At 33.7% G+C, this 22,316-nt stretch overlaps 3 protein-coding genes across 5 annotated transcripts; 2 read left to right on the top strand and 1 right to left on the bottom strand.

Annotated features, from left to right (window-relative positions):
- The first annotated feature begins 285 nt into the window (after positions 1 to 285).
- LOC111003362 (histone deacetylase 3) lies at positions 286 to 7,411 on the top strand. The gene is made up of 8 exons (XM_022273818.2): positions 286 to 776; positions 927 to 1,115; positions 1,529 to 1,803; positions 2,034 to 2,221; positions 2,708 to 2,848; positions 4,450 to 4,559; positions 5,164 to 5,294; positions 5,824 to 7,411. Exons 1-8 carry the CDS (start codon positions 536 to 538, stop codon positions 5,851 to 5,853), a joined length of 1,305 nt encoding a protein of 434 aa, XP_022129510.1. The 5' UTR covers positions 286 to 535; the 3' UTR covers positions 5,854 to 7,411.
- Positions 7,412 to 7,526: 115 nt separating this feature from the next.
- LOC111003354 lies at positions 7,527 to 9,422 on the bottom strand. Its single transcript, XM_022273805.2, has 2 exons — positions 9,029 to 9,422; positions 7,527 to 8,855 (listed from the first exon to the last, which is right to left on the bottom strand). The coding sequence occupies exons 1-2, from the start codon at positions 9,202 to 9,204 to the stop codon at positions 7,586 to 7,588; spliced, it is 1,446 nt and encodes a 481-aa protein (XP_022129497.2). The 5' UTR covers positions 9,205 to 9,422; the 3' UTR covers positions 7,527 to 7,585.
- A 145-nt stretch (positions 9,423 to 9,567) lies between these two features.
- Positions 9,568 to 21,947, top strand: LOC111003413 (protein D2). Of its 3 annotated transcripts, none has more exons than XM_045631204.1 (5): positions 9,568 to 9,713; positions 11,339 to 11,435; positions 19,852 to 19,975; positions 21,021 to 21,234; positions 21,806 to 21,947. In XM_045631204.1, the coding sequence occupies exons 2-5, from the start codon at positions 11,355 to 11,357 to the stop codon at positions 21,942 to 21,944; spliced, it is 558 nt and encodes a 185-aa protein (XP_045487160.1). In that variant the 5' UTR covers positions 9,568 to 9,713; positions 11,339 to 11,354; the 3' UTR covers positions 21,945 to 21,947. The 3 variants fall into 3 exon arrangements, with proteins under 3 accessions (XP_045487160.1, XP_045487159.1, XP_045487158.1); XM_045631203.1 differs by having other exon boundaries at positions 9,573 to 9,713; positions 11,314 to 11,435; XM_045631202.1 differs by lacking the exon at positions 9,568 to 9,713 and having other exon boundaries at positions 11,232 to 11,435.
- The last annotated feature ends 369 nt before the right edge of the window (positions 21,948 to 22,316 follow it).

Genomic DNA, 22,316 nt, shown 5'->3' with positions numbered 1-22,316 from the left:
CTTACAAATTCAAGAAAATAGAGAATTTACAAAACGAACAGGAGATACAAGAATTACACAGGTCACGATTGATCAGGATAGGATAAGGTTAGGAAATATTTGTATAGAAGAGTTTTAAACGACGATAGGGAGGAAGCCAATCGTATAGACTCAGGCAGCTTATTCCACAGCCTAATGGCGGAAATCCTAAATGAATTGCCTAAGAAGGAAGAGCTGTGGGATGGAATTATATATATATTAGTTGGGCTGTGCAAAATGCTATTCACACTTCACTAGTCTGTGTAATTCGGATTATGCCTTGATAATATCGTAAGACTAAAGTTTTATAGAGTGTAATAATATTGATATAACAAACTTATATTAATTTTAAGTTTAAAGTATTACTGCTTAAGATAAGAATCAAGTGGTTAAATAATGTTTCTTTCCTTTAAATAAGCATGTTAGGAGATATTCAACTCACTAAACGCTTGATTGTTATTGCGATTATACTAGGCATTATTTTAGTTTTAAAAGAATACGTGTTTGTATTTTCACAATGACTCAACACAGAGTAGCTTATTTTTATAACCCAGACGTAGGAAATTTTCATTATGGCCCTGGACATCCCATGAAACCACATAGGCTATCCGTAACGCATAGTTTGGTGCTTAATTATGGGCTACACAAGAAAATGCAGATTTATAGACCATACAGAGCAAGTGCACATGACATGTGCCGTTTCCACAGCGAGGATTACATTGAATTTCTGCAGAATGTAACTCCACAAAATATTCAGAGTAAGATTTCAGTTCTATTAAAGAATATTTTTTTAAACCTTAAAACTACTTTCATAAACTTCTGATGTATCCAATAACGATAGCTGCAACTAACACAACCATATCCTGTAATGAGCAGCAATTTTATTGTAATTAAAACTCTATTTACAGGTTATTCAAAAGATTTGCTTCACTACAATGTAGGTGATGATTGTCCTGTGTTTGAGGGTTTATTTGACTTCTGCTCTATGTATACAGGAGCTTCCCTTGAAGGGGCAATGAAACTTAATAATAATGCTTGTGACATTGCTATAAATTGGTCTGGTGGGTTACATCATGCAAAAAAGTTTGAACCTTCAGGTATATCGTTATTTTCTCTCTCATTTATTTTATTTCTGTATTAACATTTAGTTGTATTATTAGTATATTTTACATTATAATATTATTGAATGTACATAATAATATTATTAACAAAAATTGAACGTAATTACATATTAAGTACACATAAATCTGAAGTAAAGTTCACATAATATATGTTGCACTGATCTATCAGTGTGAAATTTAACAGGGTCCATTTCTTTATTTGAGCATAGCTTTACCATAGCTTAAGTAAACAATTTCTAATAACATAGTTATCACATACATCACCAATTTTTACTAATGGGATTAATGATAATAGTATAAAATCAAAAGGGTAATTTGTTGTAATGAATATTATAATTATATATCTTTTTTCTTTCTTTTGTCAATAAAACACAAATATTTTCTCACAGGTTTTTGCTACGTAAATGACATAGTGATAGCTATATTAGAATTACTTAAATATCATCCAAGAGTGCTATACATAGACATTGATGTTCACCATGGTGATGGTGTCCAAGAAGCATTCTATTTAACTGATAGAGTAATGACAGTGAGCTTCCATAAGTATGGAAATTATTTCTTTCCGGGAACTGGAGATATGTATGAAACTGGAGCTGAAAGTGGAAGGTATTTCTCAGTTAATGTGCCACTTAAAGAAGGAATTGACGATCACAGCTATGTCCAGGTTAGACACAGTACTTGCATTTTATATTAATAGTACAAAAATATACAGATACATACATACATATAAAACAGAACTACATTTTACTAACTTATTGTAATTACAGACCAGTCTCATTACTTCAAACCTGAGATTTAAAAAGATTCGAACTCATCAGTGTCTAACACTCAACCTCATATGATTAAAATTTGCAGTTAAAATGGTTTAACTGATTAATTTAAAAAATCTTTCAGGTGTTTAAGCCAGTTATATCAAGTGTGATGGAATTCTATCGGCCAACCGCAATTGTACTCCAATGTGGGGCTGATTCCTTAGCTGGTGATCGACTTGGATGTTTCTCACTTTCAACTAGAGGTCACGGGGAATGTGTGCAATTTGTCAAGAATCTGAATCTCCCCACACTTGTTGTAGGAGGAGGAGGGTAGGTATCTTTGTGACTATTTCTTAAAAGTCTTCCATGTGACTGGACTTGTATGTTAAAATATTAAATGGTGGATCTAGAAAATAAGCAACTCCTGATTATTACTAATATAGCAGTCTTGACTTTAATTCTTGGAGTAATACATATAATAAGTCAGACTTCCTGACTGCCCCGCCTTCATAGCTAAGATGAATTCTAGAATATTCAACTAAAATCTTGTCTTAAGAATTTTTAAGGTATTTTTATAAAGTGGTGATTTGACAATTCTGAAAACTGAGTTTGATATATGATGTGGAATAAACTTAATGTACATAATTATATAAGCAGTGAAGTGGTTTTTCATATTAAAAATAACATAAAGGTATTAAATATTTTTAATTTGAAAAAGCGTCATTCTATAGTAACATAAATGTCTAGACCATGTTGAAGAATCTATTACCTTTAAATTTAATCAGTAAAATTAATGAAAATTAATTAATATTACAGTTATACCCTCCGTAATGTGGCGCGTTGTTGGACTTATGAAACCTCGCTTCTAATTGACGAAGACATTTCAAATGAGCTTCCATATACTGAGTATCTTGAGTTTTTTGCACCCGACTTCCAGTTGCATCCTGAAGTTTCTGGGTAAGTAAATATTTTCCCCATAGTTGAAGAAAGAAAAAAGAATACATTCTTCTTATCAATTTCACACTGCAATTTCTATGCAATAGTGATCTTTTCGGCGGAGTTTGGATATATTTTTTATACCTTATATGTGTAATATGACTTAAAATATCATCCTCTCTAGGGATGCATAAATATGCCTTTTTGCCGATACGATACCGATACCAATACTCCTATAGAAATATCGCCGATACCGATACGAACACTTATTGAATTAAAATTAAACTAAGGCAAAATATTGTAATAATAAATAAAAGCATTGTTGGCCTAGTGGCTTCGTGCGACTCTCATACCTGAGGTCGTTGGTTCGACCCCGGGCTGTCCACCAATGGGCTCTCTTTCTATGTGAGCATTTAACATTTGCTTGAACGGTGAAGGAAAACATTGTGAGGAAACCGACATGTCTTAGACCCAAAAACTCGACGACGTGTGTAAGACACTGGAGGCTGATCACCTACTTGGCTATTAGATTTAAAAATGATCATGAAACAGATTCAGAAATCTGAGGCCAGGACTTAAAGACTACAACCTCTTTAACCTCACTCGTCACTGAGTCACTTTTTTTTAAGGCAGAATATATTAATTATCAAGTTTGGTTTAAAAAAATTTTTAATATAAAATACTAGAGACCCGCCCCGGCTTCGCACGGGTGCAATGCTGATACTAAATACACTACAGAAAATCTGTGAACGTTGTATATAAAAATGTGGGTTACCCATAACAGATAGACATATACCATCACGAACTTTTCTGTAGACCTTTTCAATGTGTACAACACTTAGTACATTATTTTGATAAAACTCGTAGGGTTCAGCCTGCGTTGGCAATGTAAGCGGAAAAAATGTAATTATTTACGACATCACATTAGAAACCTCAAAAATAACAGTACTTCTCCACTATTTCATGGATGTTATTATATATATATATAAACCTTCCTCTTGAAGCACTCTATCTATTAAAAAAATAGCATGAAAATCCGTTGCGTAGTTTCAAAGATTTAAGCATAAAAAAGGGACATAGGGACGGAGAAAGCGACTTTGTTTTATAATATGTAGTGATAAACACTCATAATCTTCGAATAGGATAACAGGTTTAGATAATAAAGTTCAGAATTAAGAGTAATCATTAAATTAAAATAAATATGTATCTATTAATTATTTATATTATATATATTAAAATTAGTAAACTATTCAAGGGAAACGGTAGGAGAACTTATTGGAAACGTTGCTACTTTTAACACAGCGCCATCTGTTAGAATTATATCAAATTAAAAACAAATAATTTGCAATAAAATAAAATTGCGACTATAATTTGAGATTTAAACTATCCTATCTCTCAAGTTGGATCGAACTGCACGTGGTGTGTGAATTTTATTATAATCGGTTAAGTGGTTTAGGAGTCCATTGAGGACAAAGATTGTGACACGAGATTTATATATATTAAGGTGTAGTACTGTATTTATTGTAATTCCTTGTTTTATTTTGCAATATTATTAATAAGTGATTAATATGATATACAGTTATTAAGGTTGTATATTTAAAAATGTAATATTTAATTTTTAGGTCAACAAATGCAAACAGTAAGCAGTATTTGGAAGCAATAAGCAAATATGTATATGACAATCTGAAGATGTGTCAGCATTCACCAGCCGTACAGATGTCACATATACCAGGTATTATGACTTTGACTTTTATTTCATGCACTTGGCAATAGACTTTGTATCCGGCTAATAAATAAATTTAAAAAAAAAAACACGCACTCAGGGGGTATAGTCAAGACGGCTTAACAGTAGTGTATGTAGAAAGTCGAAAACTATAATTGTATGAAAATGACAGCTAGTAATTGGTACCAACTGTCGACACTAGCTGTCATTTTCATATAAATTTAGTATTCGACTTTCTACATACTGTTACGCTGTCTTGACTAGACCCCCAGTACATCTGTAGGCTTACTCTGTAGTTTCATTACCAAGCAGTTCCATTAAGGCTGCTATTGAAAATGGCATCGAAATTGAGGAAACAGGTTTTAAAATATAACAGTTCATATTTTTTTAACTCTACGTATTATAATTGTGTCAATCAAATAATCATTAAACAATATTTCTAAAAGTTTCTGAGAGCCTGTTTTTTATTATTTTATATATTAAGTAAGGTGCATTTAGAGTATTATGGTAACCCACACATTGTCTATGCTTGAAAACGAAAAACATTTTCGAGGATTACTACAAAATACATAACGGCCCCTAATAACTAAAATTGTTTTTTACATTTTCTCAGGTGACTTCTTTCCCGAAGAAGAGAGGATAAAAGAGGAACCCGATCCAGATATTCGTATCAGTCAAGAGGAAGCGGATAAAATGGTGGAGCCTAAGAACGAGTTTTATGACGATGAGAAAGACAATGACAAGGTAAAACTGTAGCCTTTAAACACAATTAGTATTCTTTATCTGATGTACGGACTTATGTGGGGTAGTTAAAACCGTAATATTTTTTTTAATTGAGTAAGAGATGTTTCTAGATTATAAATTGCTTTTTTTTAACACATATTTTTGATTAGATCACGAACCTAGGACTCGACTCTAGGAATTGACTTGACTATCACATATCTTGTCGCGCGATTAGATTTCATACATATCTTTTTACAGGATAAAAATATTTAGAAAATTAGGCTTTTTTCCGTTTTTTTTAGTCTCTCAAAATTTTGGTTTATATTTGGGTAAGTAATCAGGAAAAGCATAAATACTAATACAGGTGTTTTAATAAAAAACAGAGAAGAGAAAAATAAAAGAGTGGCGGACAGTTTATTGCCAGTTCTTCGCTTCTGTTCTACCCCCTTGATTTGAGAACTGGCGGTCAATGTTAAAATAGAAGCATTTAATATATATAAATGATTTTTGAATTTGAATTGAACATAAATTGTCTTTATTTTAATTTCAGGAATCGGTACCAGAGAGCAAAGAGTCCTAGCGATCACCTTCGGCCGGGCCGGCCACACCCACTTGACACGGCAAATTCAGAAAGTACTGGCTTCTACTCGGCCAGACGGACAGTGATAGTGCAAGTGAGCCTAAAAGTGCTGAAAGTGATGAACTAAAATAACTTATGTGGTAAACTAAAGTGTTATGTACATGATAATCAAGTTCAATAGTAAGTGTAGTGTTTCTTCAACATTAAATTATTTGTAATTGTAGATAAACATTTTAATTATGTATTAAAATAATTATTCAATTTGTTGCAAATGAAATGCTTAAAGAAGACATTTTTAAGATTGTGAATATAATAAAATGTATATTAATTAATTAGATGTTAATCGTAGACTCTGAGTATGACTTATCTCCTCTAGAGCAGTCGAATAGTTTGATAACTGACTGACTAAGTTTAATATTCTAAAATTTGGACTATATGTATGGAAAAATGTTCATTATAATATTTAGAAGTACATACTTATCTATATTGATACATTTTATATTAAGCTATGTTGATTTAAAATTGAGAGAAAACAGGTTGTTAAATAAAATTGTTCTCTGTAACATCTTAGATCTCTTGATTCTTTTACTATAAACTGACAACACTAAATATAATGATTCTCTATAAAATAATTATAAGCTAGTTTAAGAAATAAAGTTTGTAGTTACAATATTAATTGTATTTGCTTAAGAATGAAAATTTTGTGTAAATATTAAATAACTCATTATCTTGACTTCTGATATCTGATTTATGGAATTATGTTTAAAATATGATACAACTTTTGTTTATTAATTTTAAGTCTTTATGAATAAAAAAAAAAACAATATTCTGGTGGAAACATAAACTAGACATGGTTAATCCTAAAAAAATTGATAGTTGCTAAGAGATACTAGTTTATTAATATTATTAAATTTTTTCACACATCTGTTGCCACTGACATCGAATTTTCGCGCGATGTGAATATTTGCATGTATATTAGTTCGGTGTGAACATCACTCACAACTCACAACCCCTGAATATTCGCCTGTTCTCAATCTCATCCATAGTTGCAGTCAAAATGGCGGACAAAGAGGTGATGGCGGCTGACTAAACTTGTATAATTCAAAGGGATTTGAAAAACTGACAGCCAAAAGTTAAAAACAGTGTCATTAAAATTTCAAAAATAGTTCTCATCAAGCTTGCGATGGCTTTTAATATACATATAATTTTAACCTGTATAGAAGATAGAAATACATATTATGTGGATTCTGTTTTTATTATGTTAATTTTAAAAAAGGTGCAATATCTTTTTTCAAACAGATGATCTGTGAAGGGGTATCCGAATATTTTCGTATATGAAAATCTGGCTCAATAGATTTTCTGTGGCAGATATTTGCCCATTAAAAATCCTATAGACTAAATTGAACTTACAAAAAGAAAGCATTCTACCCGATTGTTTATTGGGGTGAAACATACAAATCAGTTAATAAGTCAGTATAAGGGATTAAGGAAAAGGTATTAATACTATAACAATACTTTATACTTCAAGGTTCATTAAGTTTGTATGTTGATTTTAAACTGGTTTAAAAATCAAAAGTTGTTTTAATGTGTTTGGACAAATGTAAATAAATATTACACACTTCACCTTCTTTTTCTGCATTCAAACCCTTTATTGGTAATGTAATAAAATGTCATTAAAATAAAAAACTTTATTCTAAAGATAAAATATAATTTTAACCCAAATTATAATGTATTAATAGCCACCAAGTTTTAAGTCTAGGTTATTATCGGCTATGTATTTGTGTACATCACTCATGTCCTCTGTAAAGTCTACAGTGAACAGCTGCAACATCTCACAACCCTGTATAACTTGTTTGACTACATCTTTTGATACTTCCAATGTACAATCCAACCATAAACTACGTAATTTTTTAAAATATCCCTTCTGTAAAATATATATCAGTGTATTGTCTATTGATAATTTTGTTTGAAATTTTAAAGTTAACTTCCGTAAGCACATTGTACACTCTAGAAAAAAAACTAGAATATCTTCAATACTAAAGCGTTCATTGCCTAATGTCAATACTTCTAGTTGACGAAATATATTTTTTGGTTGGCGAAAAAATCTTGGAATTGAAAGGTAGCTGGACTGAGTAATTAGACAAAGAGATGTGAGATTTGGACAACTTGTACCTAAATTAATGACTTCATCTAAACTTAATGAGTGATCAATCTCCCATAGAGAAAAATGTGTTAGATATCTTCCTTTTACGTCCAAAAGGCGATGCAATGAATTACTGTGAGAAAAAAATGACATATCTAACTTACTTAACCTTAAGTCACTTAATGCTATTTCTTCCAGTATTGCATCCTTGTTGTTTGCAGACAAATGTGTAATGGACAATTCTTTTAAATGTGGAAAAATTTTTACAAGTTTCCGCATACCCTCAGCTGATGCAAAATGACAGTTGATTTTCCTTAAGCTGAGTGGTCCAATGCTGACATCCGTATTTATTAATGTTGAACCTATATCACATGATTCTATTCTCAATTCCTCAAGATAGGGAAGTTGACTGATAAGCATAATAATACCAGATTGGGAGACACATCTACCTACTCGACTAGCTCGTTCGTTCCGAGGTGGATCCATTGCTAATATACGCAAATTTTTTAGATTTGCTATATAAGCCAAACCAGAATCTGACACATTCCGAATGAGGACAGATGCATTAATTAGTGATTTACATATATCTACTCGGGAAACTATGTTTAGCTCTTCAAGTAGAAGACATTTTGAGCCAATCAATTCAAGAATTTCATCTGTGCAGATGAATTTTAAATCAAGGACAACCAAATGTGTAAAACGTGGCATAATATGAACCCAGAAAGTTTGGGGAATACCATTGTCAAAATCTTTTTTGCGGAAGATTGACATACTAGGATGAATAAGAACATTGAGTTGTACTCTAGGGTCACCGCGATATCGATAACATCCTCTTTCCAAACATAGTATATCGAACAATCTGAAAGAAAACAAAGGTGAAGTTTTTTATTTTGTTATCAAGACATAAAATCTCATAACGGAAATATACATATATATACATATAGTGACACAATGTTACAACGTAATTCAAGTAAATGTTGTGTATCAAAATGAACTTGATATAATTGTATAATTTGAAAATAAAATACAAACCTTGTAGGTAGCAATGACACTAGATATTCCTTCAGTAAAATAATGTGGTTTTCGGATTCTTTACATTCTATATCAGCATAATTTTTTTCGATTATAAAACAACATTCATTAATTAAATTTAGGGAGCTTCTTACACATAATTTGAATAAGCTACTGGGTTGTTTACGCGGTGACATACTTAAAAACCCGACATAAATTTTATTTAAAAAACCAATTTACAGCCCACAACATTATACTTTTATCCGACAGTAAAATAATTGTAATAAAATTTTCCAAAGCCCAAAACGAAAACAGAAAACTACCAAAGTGATAATTTATAATCTAAATAATTATATCGAATATTAAAGCAGAGATGATGTATATTTTGACTTAGGAGTTAAGAGTATTGAACGGTGAACCATTGAATGACCAGACAAGAAATCTTGAGTCGACCACAGAGTAATGTTTATATGGTGTAAGGTGACGTTGAAATTCTTTTAATTGTTTTTTTCCACGTTTGGAGGTAACCATTGTCATTTTATATTTGCGAAATAGCCGTCATTCGTCAATTTATATACAATAATTAGGTATAGAAAGTACCAACTACCAAGTGTAACAACTTCAAAAATTTAAAATATATTATTAAAGCACCGCTTTGTTAATTGTAACTTGCATTATTTTTGTATATTTACGACTGTGTTAAGACGTAAGTAATTTAAATTTTAATTTAATTCTTCCCACTGCCTAAAACAGAGTAGTGTAATATCATTCTCGATCTTATTATCATGTTCACATTTTCTAGAATATTGAATTACAATATTCTAGAAAATGTATAACTAATAACTTGCGATAACAGTTAATAAAATAGGTGGAGAGATAAAAATTACATTACAATTACGTAATGCACACTTAATAAAGAACTTTAGATTATTTGGTGCTAAAAATATTCATCAAACTGCATACCGGTATCGCGGATGTAAATAGCCTAAGTATCATCTAATACTAAAGTTTATATCATTACACATCGGTTTTATACAGATTTTTCTCAGTATAATTATAATGTTATAGTTGTCACTAAGCGCTAATAAATGTATTGGAACAGAATGTGCATAACTTACCTGGCTATAAACTTATGCTAATGTAAATTTTTTGTTAATGTAAATAAATGTTTAATGTATATTTTTAACTTAAAATAATGCATTAAATATTCATAATTTTTATTAAATTAATTTTATTGTATTGAATATAATGGGTTTAGGTTATGTGTAAATATCAGGACTGAGTTGCCTTGCTAATAATTACTGTGATTCTTTACTCACATTTACCCTTAAAGTAGTCTCTATTTTTATGAATTAAATTTTAAGAATGGTATAAGAGTAGCATAGTAGAAGCATGTGTCAGTATGATTGGTCCCTAATATTTTTTTAAAATCTTTGATTGGATGTTTATTAAATCAATTTGAAAACTATTACCTCTCAGTGTTCTAATTTCTTGAATGCTTTCCTCAATTAGTACTAATAAAATACTATACTACCCACAAATATAAAAAATATTACTTCTTCAAATCCATGCTGGGTGAATATGTCAAACAAAATAACTTTTAATTTCATTTCCTTATAATTGGTTTTTATTAGTGAGTCTTTGGTTACCTTTACTTTTAGGTTTGAAGTATTGTTCTCATGTAAGTGACATTTTTGCCTTTTTTGAGAAAATAAAGTCTTTAAACCTAATTAGTAGTTGGTTTAATAACTAATGAAAACTTAATTCCATATTGTTTCTTAAAAAGTCCCAGAAGGATGAGAAGATAGATTAAACTGACCAGGAACTTACTAAGTTTTGCCTCATGAAAGAGTGGACTACGTCAGTATATAAATTAATATAGTTAATATTCAGGCTAAAATAATTGTAAAACTTAATCTACACTCGGAAACAAATTATTGTCGCTGTAATAAAGAATCTAATATACTAAACAATTTTAAATGTACTTTCATTTTAAATTACTATTGCACTGCGCACAGGGCACAGCTGGTTAAAAATAAAAGGATGTAAACATTATATCCTTATTTATAATTAAACCAGTATAAAATTGAGGAAAGCAATCAGTCAATAAGATTCACCAGACTGTGCAAAAAGAACGCTGAAATCCTATAGAAATAATGACTATTTCCTTTTCTGCCAACTGTATACATATAACCTGTAGCTAAACAGGTAATACAACTGTATTTCACATTTCGCGATCTCCGGTCACCTGTGCATGTCGTGTACGATGGATCGTATATTCAAACTGGCGATTCTTTTGTTAATAGCAGACGGCCCTATGGTCAATTTTAGGGTGTTTGCGAGAGCCATGTCCACGGTTGCTAAGAACTTTGAAGCCAACGGCGTGGTGCCTGACGTCGTCCCGAAGGCGCCAAATGCATTGGTTACTGTGAGTATACGTTTTGTAATTTAATTAACTTGAAATCTTTTCCGAAGGTCATCAAAAATGCAATGGATTTTTCCATACGAAAGAGAGTTACCGTAATCATAATTGTGTAACGTCGTTATACAAATTGCTATTAATATTTTTATATTATTTGGAAATGTTTTCCGATCTTCGGAATTAAAATCGATATAGTATACAGCATAAAGGCAATTCTTAACTATAAGGCAGTTTTTGTAATAGCGTGTAGTTTTTTCATTCTCCCTTTCTCACTCTCTCTCAATCGCTCTCTCCCTTTTCTTCGACAAAAACGCTGCACATGTTCGTGACGTTTCATCCGTAAAAATTCTCCTCATGCAGCTAAAGAAGATTCAATTCAAAAAATGCAATATCATTAAATCTTATAAATAATATTCAGCATATTTGCCTGACTGCCGCCTAAGTCAACTTTCTAAAAATGTTTGTTACGTTATCAACATTCCAAATCAATATATTATACACACAAAGGCGCTTTCGATATCTAAAAATACATAAGAGTTATATAATCTTTTAATAAAATATTCCATATTCATAATTATTGAATTTGAATCGTGCATATACGGTCACAGTTGTTTGGGTCTATCAGAAAGATTAGCAAAGTAAGGGTTTGGTAGTGAAATAGTTAATAATCGAAAAGAAAATCCTTTATTTTAAACAATAAAAATTATATTTAGGTGAAAAAAGAACATTATCTTCCATACGAGGATTTCCTGTGTCGTGGACTAGTCGCTAGAGCTAGTCGCTTATTTTTGACATGTCAACAGTACTTATAATTTCTACATAACACAATTTATATTTAAACTTTTATTGCAAAGAGAAATCCATTTTTCATTTATTTTGCCCAAGTTTATAATCTCGAAAATCTGCTAGTCATTTATAATAAAATATAAGCTTTGTCATCGTTATGGAGCATTATCTGCAAATAAAAATAACTTTTATTATTTTATCTTATGTTTACATATAAAGGTTATTTTTCAATGCTTATAGGCATGTTATATAATTAGTTTTGAGATTAAAATTGCCATAGTTACAGTTTTGAGGCCATCCAGCGATCAAACCATATCGGAATTGTATACAAAATGGTTGTGTATAGCTATCGCTTTTGGAATTTACAAAATATCAGCGCTAATTCGAAAAACAAGCCAAGAAACGGGTTTCATTTTACGATCATGTTTACAAAACAAACATTTTCAAGTGAGAAGTTGTACAACAGCGGAAGTAGGTATAAAAGAGATAAATATTAAGTACTTTAACTTTAGTTTGGACAGAATTTTATATTAAAATAAAAATATAGAAAATGTTATAATAAATTGTTAAACTCGAAAATTTACCATAAATACATATCAATAATAAGTGTGTTTAAAACTAGCAAGTTTGGCCCATTTATTATAGAACAGTTAGCAAATAGAAAGGAGGGTCATCTGATGTTAATGATACCGCTGCCGTGAACGCTCAATGCCTATCCCGGGACGGGGTTTCAGAGATTTAAGCTAAATATTAAATATACGGAGGGTACAGCCCTGTGGTCTTTATCTATGGACATTGTGATTGAAGAGGAAGAAAGGAGGATGCATATGTATAATGATTCTTCAATAACATAAAGCAAGTCGCTTTCTTGATTTCATACTTTTTAACGAACAAATCAATGAATAATAGTTTCGTTTAAAATATCGTGACGATTTTTACTACTCAATGGAAACACAAATTGGCATAATGTAGAAATTACCTGTGTATTCGAAAATTCAAATAAAAACTACTTTGACGAATAGAAATTTGAATTCAGAATTTTGATTTCAGCAAAAAGTGAAAGTTAGTGAATGTCATGTTTTTGTAGGCGTAAAATAAATTCTAAATTCAAAAAAGTGCCTTGACAAAGTAAAGTATTCGTTAAAAGACGCTTGTCGAAAAGTTGTTAATTCAGAATCAACAGGTTTTCATAGGATCGAGAGGACATTCCTATTACTCAATTTACGCAGTCTTATCTTAATACAATAATGCCATCCTGTCTTACGGCCATTCTTAACTCATACACCAGAAATAGTGGTTCAGGGTCAAAAAAAAAAGAAATGAAAGATATTTATTAATATTTGTCATTATTTTTCTAAGTATGTTTCGTAATAAATTAACAATTTTCCAAATTATATAGGTAAAGTCAAATTTCGTCGTCTGCTTGCGAAAATTCAAAAATGAAAATGAGTTTTGATTTTTGACTTTTACTTTTACCTATGTAACTGACAAAAACTTGTTTTTTGTAATGCTCTATGCAGGTTTCGTTTTATTTTTTTATCGTTTAATTTATGTGAAGCAACATCACTGTTTTAACTTGCCCCCAAACCAGCCTATTACAATTTTGCCGCCTCTTATAACCATCTGAATTTTGATACCCTACAGTCTAGACGGACAAATAACGGTGGATGAAAATATTTTTGGTTTAAAAGACTAACGATAAGATGAAAATGGTTCTTTGTTTACAAAAAAATCATATCTTATGATAAATTAATAACTGATTACAGTATTCTAAACCTGTACAGTAAGTTTTTTAAACTAATAACTTTTATTCTAAAGCAGTCTATAAACAATTCAAAATTCGTGCGTACTCCTCCCTTAAACGGCATCGCTATAAATGGGTGTCTATGAGCTGCGATGACTGCCTTTTCGGCGGTCCGCAGTTTGCCCCTGATTTAGATACCTACTTAAAATCACTAAAAAAACACAATTTTGCTATCATTATTTAAATATGAAAATTATTCGTGAATTTTTGTTTTGAAAACAATTCCCTACTTTGAAAGGTTCAGTTAAGTGGTGAATTCTATAAAACATTTAGGTTGTATCACAAAGAACGGTTCGGTGGCCGTCGATACGTAATCTTATACTAAAATAAGTCCTGAGTACATACCTCAAGGTTGCTCCTTGTTAGGGCGAAAGGCACAAAAAAACACGTCAGCCGTAAGGATGGATAGATTGTTAGTTTTGGGAACAAGAAATGTTAGGACTGATGCTGTACCTTGCCTTACAATAATAGTTCACGAATACGCACAAAAACACTCACTATAATAGTCTAAATGGAGGACGTAACTATTGACAAGAGATGCACAAAAAAAACACTATAAAATTGCATCTAACTGTACGCAACGAATGTTCAACCACGACTCGTTCACAATGCGAATGCGCGGATCAGCCGAGTTAAAAATATTTTTGGGACCACCCTCATGGCCCTCAATTTATTTTATCAACTAAATATGATTCTATTACGAACAGTCCCCCGTCCCAGTCAGGCTTAACATGACTGAGTCTAAAACCGGAGGCTGGTAGCAAAGGTTATGCCACTGGAAGACGTGACAAGCAGGCCAACAATTTTCGGGTTGGTACAGCCAACCTGGAGCCCACCATAAGGGATGGTCTAATATTACTGGAGCCTCACAACCTCGAGATGCACAGTCTGCCGGATTAAATTCTCCCGGTACATGCCTCCAATCTAAGGTCACGACAGATTGCTGAATTTGACAAACCCTATTGGCCACAAATACTTCCAAAACATGAACTGACGCTTGCAGCCATGCAAGAACTATCTGACTATCAGTCCAAGCAAAACACTTCTGAATATTCATTTTTTGGCCAAAAATGGATTTAACATGGTTTATCAAACGTGTCAATAGAACAGCACCTGATAACTCTAATTTAGGAATTGTTAAGCGTGTTCTTACCGGTGCAACCTTACTCTTTGCCATAACTAGTTTAACCGTTACAACACCAGATTGATTGACAGAACGAATATAAACTGCAGCAGCATAACCACTTTCCGATGCATCACAAAAACCATGAATATCCACTATGCATTTCCCTGGTGGCAATAAAGACCTATCAATTTTAATCAATTGAATTTCAGGAAGCGACGAAACAAACCTAATCCAAACACTTAACAATTCACCAACTAAAGGGGCATCCCATGTTAATCCTTGTAACCAAAGCTTTTGTATAAAACATTTTGCCCAAAAAACAACTGGAGCTAACCATCCATTAGGATCGTATATCCTGGCTACAGTTGAAAGTACTACACGCTTTGTCCAAGATTTAATTACATCTATGTCTTGCACTCGAAAGGTAAATATATCACCTAACGGTTGATACTGAATACCTAATACTGCAACAGCGTCAGGGTTGTCCACGTTCTGAAAAATATAAGGATGTTGTTGATGATCCTCGGGTAAACCAGCAAGAACAGCTTGTGAGTTAGACACCCATTTCCTTAACTCATATCCACCAGCCTTAAGAATCCCAATTAGCTCATCGCGTAGTATCAAGGCTTCTTTCTCATTTGCAGCTCCAGTGCAAATGTCATCAACGAAAACATCACTATTCAAAACATCAGCTGCTCTTGGAAATTGCAAACGTTCTCGCTCAGCCAATTCTAACAATGTACGAATAGCAATATAAGGACTTGATCTGAGTCCGTATGTATTGGTATTTAATTCAAATACTGTAACTGGATCGGATTCCTTCTCACGCCACAAGATAAGTTGATAGCAACGGTCATCAGTATGAATTACGGTTTGCCTAAACATCATTTTAATATCTGCAACAAATACAATCTGATGTCTTCTAAAATTTGTTAAAATATCACCAATGTCACGATGTAACTTTGGGCCCGAATGCAAACATTGATTTAAAGAAACTCCATTGGAAGTAGGCGCTGAGCCATCAAAAACCACTCTTATTTTACCACTTTTAAACACAGCATGATGTGGAATGAAGTAGTGCTCCTGTGTGCGCCAATCATAATCAGAAACTGACATATGTCCGAGCTTAAAGTACTCGTCCATAAACTCTATATACTTAGCACGAAAAGTAGAATCTCTCTTCATTCGTCTCTCCATGGATGTTAACCTTTTCTCAGCTAAAGACCTGGAGTGACCCAAAGGTGGTCGGGATGGTAAAAAAGGTAACCTCGTGACAAACCTACCCGAACGGAGACGACCAGTGTTATTCTGAAAAAACAATTCACATTCTTGGTGCTCCGGATTTTCACGAGCCGCTGTGGGAGGCTCTTCGACTTCCCAAAACCGTTGAATGGCTTCAGCAAGTGAGAGTCCCACACACAAGTTACCATCTTCAACGCTAAGAGATTCTATTGGAAACACAGGACCCATAATGACATCACCAAAATCAGTTGTGACTGCTACTAAACCCGCTGGTTGTAAAAGTGTGCTTTTACTTAGCCGCAGCATTCCCAAAACTTCTGCTCCGAGTAGCAAATCGATTTGACCTGGAATATGAAATGTACAATCCGCTAAGTTTAGACTACGTGTAAAATCTAATATCTCCGATGGTAATTTAACAAGTGGGTGTCTGCCCATAACATTATCTAAAATTATGGCAGAAATTGTAATCTGTGGCTGAGAGCATTGAACAGGAGAAAAAGTAAGTGTAACTTGTCCCCGCAAACCAGCCACCTTAGAGCCACCTACACCAAATATACTCCCGCTAGCAGGGAAAATACGCAACTGTAACCTATCCACCAAATCCATTGACACCAAACTTCCCTGTGCTCCAGAATCCAAAATCGCACGCGTGGTTACCTGCTCACCTGATGGAGAACCAACACAAATCTGTGCGGTGGGTAACAAAACAGTAATAGGAGATGTAGGAGTTCTAGTAGGGACGTGACCTAGTCAATATCCTTCTGGTTCAGGGACCCGCTGGCCTAAACGAGGCCACTCAGAAAAGGGCAAAGGCCTAACAAAATCACGACGTTGCTGTTTAATAACAGGTGATGCACAAGAGTCATAATTATCTTTGCTCTTAGGAAGTTGTTGCTGATCAGAGGTGACACGAGTCCTGTCATGAGACCTTAAGTTTCCCCCGCCCCTGCAGGGTGGTGGCTGCCTCCGATGATAATCATAATAACCTGATCCTGTACGGTGCCTGGAAGCATGACCAAAACTACAGTGTCTAACCTTCACACCACCATTCCACTGATCACCTGTATTTTGCATATCTTCAACAAACTCCCGTGCCGGTGCAGCTGATTGGGGTGAACCATTCATATTACCACAAAGTATAATGTGATGATCGCCATTACATTGTTTGCATGGTCGTGACACTTGGCATTGTGATGCCAGGTGCTTACCTAAACAACCATAACACCACTTCCGCTGTCGGGCAATATTTCGCCGTGCTTGAAAACGTAACGCTAAAAACTTTTGACATGACACTACGGTGTGATCAGGGACTCGACAATAAACACAACATTTGCCTGAATGTTGAGTTGCCACGTTATAAACTCGCTGGTCAGGGCGTCGCATTAAGCGCATATGCTGTTGTCGCGGCCTAGTAGAAATTGGGGCCGGCGTCGTGGACGGCGCTGGAACATTATCCTGTCTGCGACACTCATCCTCTAAAAACAAGATCAATTCATCAAACGTGGGAAGATGAGTGGTTGAATCTCCACCATACGCCTGTTCAAATCGGGTGCGCATATCTAAATTTAGTTTTTGTAATGTAATATGCAACAAAATAAAAGACCAACTATCTACAGGCAAATTTAAACCCCTTAAGCCATTAATTGCCACTAATAAAGGATTTAAAACTTGAATTCTTAAGTTGTGGCTCTGCACATTACTATGTAAATTTAAAATGACATTTACGTGGCTATCCGCTAGCCTACGTATATTTTGATACCGCCTCATTAGTAAATCTCTGGCTATATCATAATTGTTGTCCACAAGTGCTAAATGTTGGACTAACCCTTTAGCCTCCCCGGTGAGACTAGCCAACAAATATGCCAACTTTTGCGCAGATGTTAAATCACCCCTTGAGTGCACTAAACTATCGAATAAATGTATAAACGCCACCCATTGGCTTAAGTCGCCACTAAAATGGGGCAAATCTAATTTGGGTAACCTACCTATAATACCACTTGAAGTTAAACTATCCTTCGATTGAAGGTTATTTGACTGAGTAGCCGAATTTAATTTAATAATACCAACGGCTTCCCTGATTTGATCAGCCAAATCCTCAGCCTGATCCATGTCTCCACAAACCTTGTCCATCACCTCCGGTTCCAAACCCAATTCAAGCAATGCCTGATACGATTTATATAAATCTTTCATCCTATCCTCTAACGCGTCACTTCTTGATAGAAGGGCCTGTACGCGATCTTTTCGCGAAATATTTAAAACGGCCGATCCTAGCCACCGCAATACACCAGCTATTTGTGCCTTGTGCGAAACCGCCATTATATAAAAGTATAAAAGTACAAACAATAGCACAAAAATCAAATAAAAAGCAAATTATAATAAGCGGCTAATAACTTACTACACAAAACGATTTATAACACTATTAAAACACTATAATCCCTACAAACATAACAAGATATATGCATTAATAAGTTATGAACCAAGGACTTATATACCGAAAAATCATTAACTAAAATGGAACCACGCTCTGCTACCAAAAAATTATGTATCACAAAGAACGGTTCGGTGGCCGTCGATACGTAATCTTATACTAAAATAAGTCCTGAGTACATACCTCAAGGTTGCTCCTTGTTAGGGCGAAAGGCACAAAAAAACACGTCAGCCGTAAGGATGGATAGATTGTTAGTTTTGGGAACAAGAAATGTTAGGACTGATGCTGTACCTTGCCTTACAATAATAGTTCACGAATACGCACAAAAACACTCACTATAATAGTCTAAATGGAGGACGTAACTATTGACAAGAGATGCACAAAAAAAACACTATAAAATTGCATCTAACTGTACGCAACGAATGTTCAACCACGACTCGTTCACAATGCGAATGCGCGGATCAGCCGAGTTAAAAATATTTTTGGGACCACCCTCATGGCCCTCAATTTATTTTATCAACTAAATATGATTCTATTACGAACATAGGTAGTTATAAATTTTTTGTTTATCTAAGAAAATAAAATTGGGACAAATTAGCCGCCCCCTCAAATCAGCCGTCCTAGGCTCCAGCCTACTCAGCCTGTTGCTTTTATTAACAGGCGCTTAATTTTGTTATCTTATATATTTTTGTCATATAGTTAATGTAATTTAGTAAAGTGTATAAATAAAAGAACTTTAAAACCAACGTTTGAACGTTTTGACGCTACTAATAAGATATTGTAGGCCTTGGAGAAAAGAGCGTACCAATTCTTAATAGACCGGCGACGCACTTGTGGGCGCTTCGTTATCTATTATTATCACGTAACATCAGGCGTGCTTCCTGTCCGCAGTAATGAAAATGAAACCTAAATTATAACTGTAATCGTGATTGGACTACGAAAATAACTTGTAACGTGTTGGCGAATTACATTTAATTACACAGTTTTTAGTTGAAATTAACCAAGAGATTTATTAAATGATTGACATTGGTTCCAGGTTAAGTATCCAAGTGGAGTGGAAGTGAAGGAAGGCAATGAGCTGACGCCAAGACAGGTGAAGGATGTGCCAAATATCAGCTATGACGCCAGCCCTGATAGCTTCTACACATTGGCTATGACCGGTATGTCTTTGTGTTGCTGATATGTGTTGGTGTGGACTGATTTTTGAGGAACTACTAATTTTTATTTATTTTTCTGTAGGTTTCTTTTATGTAAAATTTTAATACTTTTTATGAATTGTACGGTCAGAAAGATTCAGGCTTGTAAGTGAAATAGACGAGTTGCTAAATTGATTTTTGTAACCTAATTTTAAAAATTCCGAAGGTATGTATTAATTGCTAGAAGATAATAGACAGGACCAAGTATCAAAATTATGAATTGTTTATCTTAAATAATAATCATTTATTAAAGCAGACAGTCACAATACATAACTATTACATTTCGATTATCTAGTTGATAAAAGGGCCTAGTGCTGGGCAGGCTTCTTCTAATTAATTTGCTATATTTGTTTTAAAACAAGTATTGTTTGATGATTTTCTTTTTTAAAAGAGTAGCTACTGAGAGTTTTTACGCCGGCTTTTTCTCTCGGCCGAAACCCTCTGTTATCTTTGCCGATGAGTATGCCTACAGGTTCAAATTTAATGACGTGGAATAAGTGATACCTGTCTATCTTATGGTCCATAATAAACGTATTTTTACACTTAAAGCTTTAAAGCCTCCTGCCCGTTTACCCCGTTGTATAAAAATTAAGATTGTCCTAAATATTATATTAGAAGATGAGCTTTAAAGTAATTTAATTAAATAAGGGGGCGTCCATAAATTACGTGAGGTGTTTTTTTTTATTTTCTGCCACTCCCTCCCCCCCTGGTGAGATGTCGTGAGATTTTATTCAACCCCCTCCCCCAACCCCCAATCTCACGTGAGATGTTTCAAAATGTGAGTTTCTTACGTAAACGCGTTGGATTGTTATTGTAAAAAGAAAAAAACAAATTTGCTTCGTGCTTTTTAAAAAAATTGCGTGATATTTGCCGAGACCCCCCCTCTCTACAACGTAAGATTAGATGAGACGTGACTCGACCCCCTGCCCCCCTTAAACACCTCACGTAATTTATGGACGCCCCCTAACTATTAAATATTTTTGTTATAATTAACGTTTTATTATTTTAGACCCAGATGCACCTTCCCGCAAAGAGCCAAAATTCCGTGAATGGCACCACTGGTTGGTTGGAAACATTCCCGGGCAAAACGTCGCCTCGGGTGAGACATTGTCCGCCTACGTCGGCTCTGGGCCTCCAGAGGGCACTGGTCTCCACCGATACGTATTTTTGGTGTACAAGCAACCATCTAAGTTGACGTTTGATGAGCCAAGACTACCTAACACGTAAGTTTTTTATCACTTTAACTCAGTTTTTGGCAAGAACGCAGCGGCGGCATTTTTATTGGTAAACTTTTTCCTTGGAAGATTGTCATTTGAAAAGGTTTGGATAATATCATAAAGTCATACATTTTGTCAAAATAGTCTTATTTAGACATGTATGGTAATGTAAAACTTTTTGTTGACAAGACCAGACCTAGTTTTAATTTTTTATAATAATGTTTGCAATTCAACAATTTTACACATTTATATTCAAATAAGAAGTTTAACCTCGGATTGCATCAGTTTTCCTTTATCAGTCTGACACATTAATTTACCTATTAAGACAAGGTTTTCTTAAGATTGTTTGCCTTCACACGTTTGTTAGAGAGTAATATCCTTTGCACAGCTGGGATTTAAAACACGCCTAAGCAACTCTAGCCTATAATCAAAATTAGGAAACCTCGAATAGGATAATCGGATAAAACAACTCTTCGATGTAAAAATAAATTTAAGCAAATTCCTAAACATTATCATTATTTTCTTAAGTAAATTAATTAACGAGTAAAGGTTATTCAATTTCTGGTTTGAATTTCAGATCCGGTGATAAGCGAGCCATGTTCTCTATCGCCAAGTTTGCAGAGAAATACAAATTGGGTGATCCTATTGCGGGTAACTTCTACCAAGCCCAATATGACGATTATGTTCCTGAGCTATACAAACAGCTCGGTGCCTAAATAAAGACATTTTAAGACATTTTTAAAAGTACCAAATCAATAAAATGTATTCAGATTTTTGCTATTCAAATGGAATGCGTGAATCGGAATATATTTTCTATATTATTTGCTGAACTTGTACTTTTAATGTCGTGAAACCCAATTGTTAGTGCATTTGTAGGTATCAGTGTCGAAAAGCCTTGTATCCGCCGATAAAATTGGCGGTTTAGATTTAAGAAATCCATTAAAGAATTATCAAGTATATGTTGTTTTTTTTTTGCATTGTAATCGTTGATGATTAAAGAAATGTTTCTAAATTGTACATGGATATTTAATGTCTCATTTATTTCGGTTTATTTCGGGTATTGTCGAAAAGCCTTGTATCCGTTAAAA

This window comes from Pieris rapae, chromosome 14 (assembly GCF_905147795.1).
Source record: "Pieris rapae chromosome 14, ilPieRapa1.1, whole genome shotgun sequence".
In the NCBI taxonomy this organism is placed as follows: Eukaryota; Metazoa; Arthropoda; class Insecta; order Lepidoptera; family Pieridae; genus Pieris; species Pieris rapae.
The sequence above is the reverse complement of the archived record's forward strand: the minus strand, read 5'-3'. Positions and strand labels throughout refer to the sequence as shown.